At 34.5% G+C, this 8589-nt stretch overlaps 1 protein-coding gene and 1 pseudogene across 1 annotated transcript; one reads left to right on the top strand and one right to left on the bottom strand.

Annotated features, from left to right (window-relative positions):
• Nucleotides 1–119: 119 nt before the first annotated feature.
• On the top strand, nucleotides 120–1506 carry LOC137619070 (SCAN domain-containing protein 3-like; annotated as a pseudogene).
• Nucleotides 1507–1537: 31 nt separating this feature from the next.
• On the bottom strand, nucleotides 1538–3821 carry LOC137619069 (KRAB-A domain-containing protein 2-like). The gene is made up of 3 exons (XM_068349266.1): nucleotides 2781–3821; nucleotides 2181–2711; nucleotides 1538–1573 (listed from the first exon to the last, which is right to left on the bottom strand). The coding sequence occupies exons 1-3, from the start codon at nucleotides 3819–3821 to the stop codon at nucleotides 1538–1540; spliced, it is 1608 nt and encodes a 535-aa protein (XP_068205367.1).
• Nucleotides 3822–8589: the final 4768 nt, after the last annotated feature.

Genomic DNA, 8589 nt, shown 5'->3' with positions numbered 1-8589 from the left:
TGCCTAATATGTACACTGGGCAAACCATTTTGCCAAGTGTTCACATTGGGCAAAAATATGCGTAATGAACACATTAGGCAACTATTAACATTGAGCGTAACATATATATACATATATATATGTTACGCAAGAAGTGTGCTACTTATATATTTTATTCTGTGAGCACTGCCATCAGAAGAAAGCCAGAAAAGTTCTGAAAGGTCTCGTTGTGAAGCCTGTGCGCAGTCATCACATTTTTTCAAGATGTCAAATTGATCTCATCAATTTTCAAACATTACCCGATGGTGATTACAAGTACATCATGACATGTGTCTACCATTTCATCAAATTTTGTGTGCTGTGTCCCCTTACAACGAAAAGAGCAGAAGAGGTTGCTGCATATCTTCTTGATATATTTCTGACTTTTGGAGCACCTGATATTTTGCAGTCAGGCAATGGTCGTGAATTTGTTAATGCCGTTATTGCTGAGCTTTCCACAATCTGGCCCGAGTTGAAGTTGGTGACTGGACATCCCCGTCATCCCCAAAGCCAGGGTGCAGTTGAACGGCTAAATGGTGTTATTCAGGACAAACTTGCCATCTGGATTCAGGAAAATAATAGTAAAAAATGGTCAGTGGGCCTCAAGTTTGTTCAGTGGCAAAATAACATTAGCCGACATGAAACCACCGGACATAGTCCATTTAAAGTAACTTTTGGCCAAGAACACCAAGTTGGTCTAGGATCGTCTGTCCTGCCAAGGTCTGCTCTTAATGAAATTGCCACTGAAGAAGATCTTCAGACATTTATAGAGAACGAAGAGGGCGACGAAGATGCAGTGACAGGAGTAACAGCACAGGTGGAGAGTGACGAAGATGCAGCGACAGGAGAAACAGCAGACGTGGAGGGTGACGAAGATGCAGTGACAGGAGCAACAGCAGAGGTGCAGAGGGACGAAGATGCAGTGACAGGAGCGACAGCAGAGACACAAAGTGGGTGTTTCCAGGAAATCCGAGATGCAGCTGATGCAGGACAATCCAAAGCAGCAGTTCGGATGACACATCGTGGCAATCAGTTAGTTCGACGATTAGAAGTTTGGCAGTGCGCTACATTGAGAGTTCCAGACGTTGATCGTGGCCCGACTGATCCCATGAATCTTCTTGTGGTCGCCATGAAAGAAGATGGGCTGTGTACTGTAGGTTGCCGTGAGGGAGTTCTTGGATCCAAATACACAGCAGCTGATCTAAGTCCTATAGATCAGGTTTTGATTAAAGCAGATCATGTTCCTGACATTCGTCTCACTTTGACAACAGCAACAGCAAAGGCTACTGGAGGACAAGGGTTTATAAAGTGTCAATGTAGGACGCAGTGTTCGTCAGGACGATGCAGCTGCCGCAAGAAAGAAATGAAATGCAACTCTCGCTGTCACCCAGGCAGAGCGTGCAAAAATTAAGTGTTGTCAGTGTCACTGTGAATAACAGTTTTGTTTTTGTTTATCTATGTTTATTTCATTTTGTGTAGCTATTATAAAAGTTTGTCTGGAATAAAGTTCATGTTTCTATCAGTTTGTATCAGCGTCTCTTTGTCCTCCTTCTGCCTATTCATATTCAGATTAGACAAAATTGTGTGACATATTCACATTTCACCAAATGGGATTGCATAATGTGTGCAATAGGCAATTTAACGAGTTTTTCTGCCTAATATGTACACTGGGCAAACCATTTTGCCAAGTGTTCACATTGGGCAAAAATATGCGTAATGAACACATTAGGCAACTATTAACATTGAGCGTAACATATATATACATATATATATATATATATATATATACATATACATATATATATGTTACGCTCAATGTTAATAGTTGCCTAATGTGTTCATTACGCATATTTTTGCCCAATGTGAACACTTGGCAAAATGGTTTGCCCAGTGTACATATTAGGCAGAAAAACTCGTTAAATTGCCTATTGCACACATTATGCAATCCCATTTTGTGAAATGTGAATATGTCACACAATTTTGTCTAATCTGAATATGAATAGGCAGAAGGAGGACAAAGAGACGCTGATACAAACTGATAGAAACATGAACTTTATTCCAGACAAACTTTTATAATAGCTACACAAAATGAAATAAACATAGATAAACAAAAACAAAACTGTTATTCACAGTGACACTGACAACACTTAATTTTTGCACGCTCTGCCTGGGTGACAGCGAGAGTTGCATTTCATTTCTTTCTTGCGGCAGCTGCATCGTCCTGACGAACACTGCGTCCTACATTGACACTTTATAAACCCTTGTCCTCCAGTAGCCTTTGCTGTTGCTGTTGTCAAAGTGAGACGAATGTCAGGAACATGATCTGCTTTAATCAAAACCTGATCTATAGGACTTAGATCAGCTGCTGTGTATTTGGATCCAAGAACTCCCTCACGGCAACCTACAGTACACAGCCCATCTTCTTTCATGGCGACCACAAGAAGATTCATGGGATCAGTCGGGCCACGATCAACGTCTGGAACTCTCAATGTAGCGCACTGCCAAACTTCTAATCGTCGAACTAACTGATTGCCACGATGTGTCATCCGAACTGCTGCTTTGGATTGTCCTGCATCAGCTGCATCTCGGATTTCCTGGAAACACCCACTTTGTGTCTCTGCTGTCGCTCCTGTCACTGCATCTTCGTCCCTCTGCACCTCTGCTGTTGCTCCTGTCACTGCATCTTCGTCACCCTCCACGTCTGCTGTTTCTCCTGTCGCTGCATCTTCGTCACTCTCCACCTGTGCTGTTACTCCTGTCACTGCATCTTCGTCGCCCTCTTCGTTCTCTACAAATGTCTGAAGATCTTCTTCAGTGGCAATTTCATTAAGAGCAGACCTTGGCAGGACAGACGATCCTAGACCAACTTGGTGTTCTTGGCCAAACGTTACTTTAAATGGACTATGTCCGGTGGTTTCATGTCGGCTAATGTTATTTTGCCACTGAACAAACTTGAGGCCCACTGACCATTTTTTACTATTATTTTCCTGAATCCAGATGGCAAGTTTGTCCTGAATAACACCATTTAGCCGTTCAACCGCACCCTGGCTTTGGGGATGACGGGGACGTCCAGTCACCAACTTCAACTCGGGCCAGATTGTGGAAAGCTCAGCAATAACGGCATTAACAAATTCACGACCATTGTCTGACTGCAAAATATCAGGTGCTCCAAAAGTCAGAAATATATCAAGAAGATATGCAGCAACCTCTTCTGCTCTTTTCGTTGTAAGGGGACACAGCACACAAAATTTGATGAAATGGTAGACACATGTCATGATGTACTTGTAATCACCATCGGGTAATGTTTGAAAATTGATGAGATCAATTTGACATCTTGAAAAAATGTGATGACTGCGCACAGGCTTCACAACGAGACCTTTCAGAACTTTTCTGGCTTTCTTCTGATGGCAGTGCTCACAGAATAAAATATATAAGTAGCACACTTCTTGCGTGATGTTTGACCACTTTTTCTTCACTTCAGCTATTGTTTTCTTACCACCATCATGGCCAATACCTTCGTGAGCTGCTTTAACAATATCAAACACTTCTAGAGATGCAAGAAACTTGAACACGCCGTTGGCTGGATCTTTTTGTTTTCGAATTAGTCTGTCAACATTGCCAACACACAGGATCTCGTAGCGCTTTTGTAAGTTGTAATCAAATGGAGATGTAGCGCCATGGGAATTTATCCTCAGCAAATCTTCTATAAGATTGTCACGTTTAATAGTAGGTTGCAGGACAGCATTTTCGGCCATTAATTCCTGTGTCTCACGTAGCTTCTCTTCAAATGCAGTTTGATCCATCTCTATTACTGGAAAGATAGATAGATATATTAAGTGTATGCCCAATGAGCCACCAAACCTTCACATCACACCTCGAACTACAACCAAACTTCACTCCACACACCACAACCACACTTCACTCCACGACAAACACTCCCACGCACTCACACAGTCCACGTATTCGCACAGTCCACGCACTCCCCACACACGCTTCCCCCCACACACAGGACAGGGTAACACTCTATTCATTTCAGGCAATATATGGTTGCCTAATCTGAAAGTCTTGCTTAATGTGCATATTAGGCACGCATTTTGCACAATATAAATATAAGGCAAACTTTTTGCTTAAAGTACACATTAGGTAATTTCCGCTGCCTAATGTACACATTAGGCAATTATTAACATTGAGCGTAACATATGTATACTGTATATATATATATATATATATATATATATATATATATATATATATATATGTATATGTATGTATATATATACATATATAATGTATATGTATATATATATATATATATATATATATATATATATATATATATATATATATAAAATATATATATATATATATATATATATATATATATATATATATATATATATATATATATATATATATATAATATTTTGCGGGCATTGACTAAGATAGAAAGATCCGATATTAAAGATTTTATAAAGACACAAATAAATAAACCATAATAGTGTCCTACTCTTTCAGTCTGAGAAAGTAACTCCTTATTCTGAACATTTATTATTGCCCATAAATAGAACAAAATTAATTGATTCCGGTGTGCCGGATATTATAGTTTTTACTATAGATTGTTTCTATAGATATAGAATTAGATATAGCAGCTAAAGTCTAGTAGTCGTTATCTTAGATACCGATTAATTATCATTATTGATGATGTTATTATTATTATTATTATTATTATTATTATTATTATTATTATTATTATTATTATTATTAGTATTATTATTATTATCAACAGAGGCAATGCCCAATAGAAAATGCACAAGGACCCAAATAGGAAAAGCAACATAATGATGAAAAGTCATGAAGCAATAAAATAACTATAAAAAATAAGTTACAAATGAAGATCAATAAAAAATTTAAATGAATAAGTAAAAGCAAAACTTTGAAACGAGTCTTGTGTGAAAACTTTGACACTGAAGTTCAAAGGAATAAAAAATCTCGAAAAACTTTCTCAACATCCCGACATTCGTTTTGCGTAATTAAAGAGGCTACACGCTGGATATGTTTCTTGCAAGTGGGTTTGTCCTTTGTATGGACGCATACAAATATAAAAAAAAAAAAAAACAACATATACATAGGGAAAAATATTTAATTGAAGATTAAATTTTCTGGACCAGATAACATTAATACTTTTAGTTTTGGTAGGGATGAAATACATTCCTCATAATATACAACAACAACAATAATAATTGCATTCGTTTCTAGTCCAATGTAGGACAAAGGCCTAAAACATATTAATTCATGTCTGGGGTTTGGAAGATTTTTAAAGGCCACACATGAATGACAGAGGCAAGTGACAGTGACCTTGCCCTAGCTTGCAGGACAAAGCCCTAGAAACTGACCATATGTACATATGGTCAACAGAGGCAAGGGACAGTGACCTTGCCCTAGCTTGCAGGACAAAGCCCTAGAAACTGACCTTATGTACATATGGTCAACAGAGGCAAGGGACAGAGACCTTGCCCTACCTTGCAGGACAAAGTCCTAGAAACTGACCATATGTACATATGGTCAGCTCCCATGCCCCTTCTCCTCCCAAGCTACGACCAGGGAGGGCAGGCAATGGCTGCTGATGACTACAGATAAACCTATAAGCTTCCCCCAAACCCCCATCCTTAACTCACAAGGATGGTGAGGTTGGAGCGACCAAAGGACTAACGAGTTTGAGCGGGACTCGAACTTTAGTCTGGGTATCATAATGAAAGCACGTAACCAACTTTCCACTTCAACCCAATTTTCATCACTACGCTGGTCAGTGCGAATTGGTGACGGTGGGAGATATTCGTCTGATCGCTCACAGCAAACCAATCTAGTTATGGGGGACCCTGATTAAGACAGCTTTGCTAATCATGGCGATACACAAAACCTTTCACCACGTTAATGTATCCCCTTTCAGAAAAGGGACATAATGTACACGATATTACTATTATTATTATTATTTGCGAAGTTACAACCTTAGTTGGAAAAGCAGGATGCTATAAGCCTAAGGGCTTCAACAGTGAAAATAGCAAAGCGAGGAAAGGGACCAAGGAAAAATGAAATATTTTGATAACAGTAACATTAAAATGAATATTTTCTATGTAAATTATAAAAAACTTTAAAAAAAAATAAGAGGAAGGGGAATTAGATAGAAGGGTGCTCCTAAGTGTACCCTCAAGCAATAGAGAATTCTAACCGAAGAGTCAGTGGAAGACCATGATACAGAGGCTATGGCACTTTGGCAATACATTATATATATATATATATATATATATATATATATATATATATATATATATATATGTATATATATATAAATATATATATATATAATATATAAATATATATATATATAATATATATATATATATATATATATATATATATATATACATATATATATATATATATATATATATATATATATATATATATATATATATATATATATATGTATATATATATAATGTGTGTGTGCACGTATATATATATATATATATATATATATATATATATATATATATATATATATATATATATATATATATATATATATATATATATATATATATATCATTTCTCTTAGTTACAATGAAATCTCTCTTTAGATCCTTGACCATCAATTTATTTTCCTAATCTTCAAGGATTCTCTCCCTGATTATATATTCCAAAATTCTAATTGAATTGTAAAGATCTGTCGACCTTAAATTTAATAAAAATCAAATTCCATATCTCAACTGTGATAAACCCTAAATTGAATCTACAATCAAATTGCTTCCTCAGAGAGGTACATTGACCCATTTCCTTTGCCATCTTGAATAATTGATGTCATCGCATCGACTGGAATCTGCCATTGCAAAGCTTTCAAGAGCAACTCTAAGTTCAAAAGGTCATATGCCAGAAGACACATCGTTCAGACAAACATAAAAAGAAACAAACGCTATGTATATCTACCCAGGGATCTTAGAGTTCCATTCAGTATTAGATAGGATAATCTCCCTAATATAATAAAGAGTAAGCGGTTGGCTATATATACAACCACAACAACAACAACAATCAATCAATCAATTCATGTCTGAGATTTGGCCAGTTTCCTTACTACGCAGGCCCGAGCGGATTGGTGATGGTGGGAGATTTCTAAGTATAGGTGGCCCTAACTAGTACAGCTTTGCAGATCATGACGTTACGGTAATCCTTTCTCCACGTCATTCTCATTGGAATATATATATATATATATATATATATATATATATATATATATATATATATATATATATATATATATATATATGTATATATATACATATATATATATATTTATATATAAATATATATATATATATATATATATATATATATACATACATTGATAGATAGATAGATATATATATACACACAATTATTATTATATATATATAATATATATATATATACATATATATATATATATATATATATATATATATATATATATATATATATATATGATGTTTGTGTGTATATCCATCCCTCTATCTATCTATCTATATATCTATCTATGTATATATATATATATATATATATATATATATATATATATATAAATGTGTGTGTATGTATGTGTGTGCTGGTGTGTACATGTGTGTGTTTGAGTAAATATACATACATACATACATAAACAGATAGGTGTATAAATATACAGACATCACTGAAACATGGTTCAGATAGACATTTAGCCGGAGGAAATACTAACAATAAAAAGAAATAGATAAAAAGTAGACCAAATTCTTTCGTGTTGACTCAGCTCTCAAATGGCGAAGTGCCACAAAAGGTCAGTCAGGAATATTAAAGTAATTAACAGCTTGTTGGATCGTAATTGTCCGGATACATAGTTCATTAGCAATTAGCCAGGTTTTTACATTCTAGAGAATTTTCTTCATAATGCATGGCAATGTAATTCCTTTTTCTGTGTTTGTGTGTGTATGTATAACATATCAATTATTTATATATATATATATATATATATATATATATATATATATATATATATATATATATATATATATATATATATATATATATATATAATTGAGAGAGAGAGAGAGAGAGAGAGAGAGAGAGAGAGAGAGAGAGAGAGAGAGAGAGAGAGAGAGAGAGGATAAATATATATATATATATATATATATATATATGTGTGTGTGTGTATATATATATATATATATATATATATATATATATATATATATATATATACATATATATATATATATATATATATATATATATATATATATATATATATATATAAAGACTGTTAAAATAACTTTTGTAACACAAACAACATAATACATAAAGTAAAATGTTATAAATAAACATAGTCAGGACTACCACAGCTATTGAAAAAGTTAACGACCAAATAATCCAATTAAGAATTCCAATGATAAATTAACCAAATGTTCCAAGCAGAATCAAGAATATTGCTAAAGATTTGTTATTGAAATTATCCTTTAAAAAAGACAAACCCAATTAATACACATAAACTGCAATAAAAAATAATTTTCC

The sequence above is a fragment of the Palaemon carinicauda genome, chromosome 25 (assembly GCF_036898095.1).
Source record: "Palaemon carinicauda isolate YSFRI2023 chromosome 25, ASM3689809v2, whole genome shotgun sequence".
Classification (NCBI taxonomy): Eukaryota; Metazoa; Arthropoda; class Malacostraca; order Decapoda; family Palaemonidae; genus Palaemon; species Palaemon carinicauda.
This window is presented reverse-complemented; position numbering and strand designations above follow the sequence as displayed.

What these genes read in the sequence shown, in the direction of transcription:
- LOC137619069 (XM_068349266.1), bottom strand. Translation starts at nt 3,821, where the DNA reads ATGGATCAAACTGCATTTGAAGAGAAGCTACGTGAGACACAGGAATTA. An exon ending in AAGAGGGCGACGAAGATGCA is followed by an intron (nt 2,712 to 2,780) that starts GTGACAGGAGTA and finishes GCAGACGTGGAG; the next exon opens with GGTGACGAAGATGCAGTGAC. An exon ending in CTCGCTGTCACCCAGGCAGA is followed by an intron (nt 1,574 to 2,180) that starts GCGTGCAAAAAT and finishes GAATATGAATAG; the next exon opens with GCAGAAGGAGGACAAAGAGA.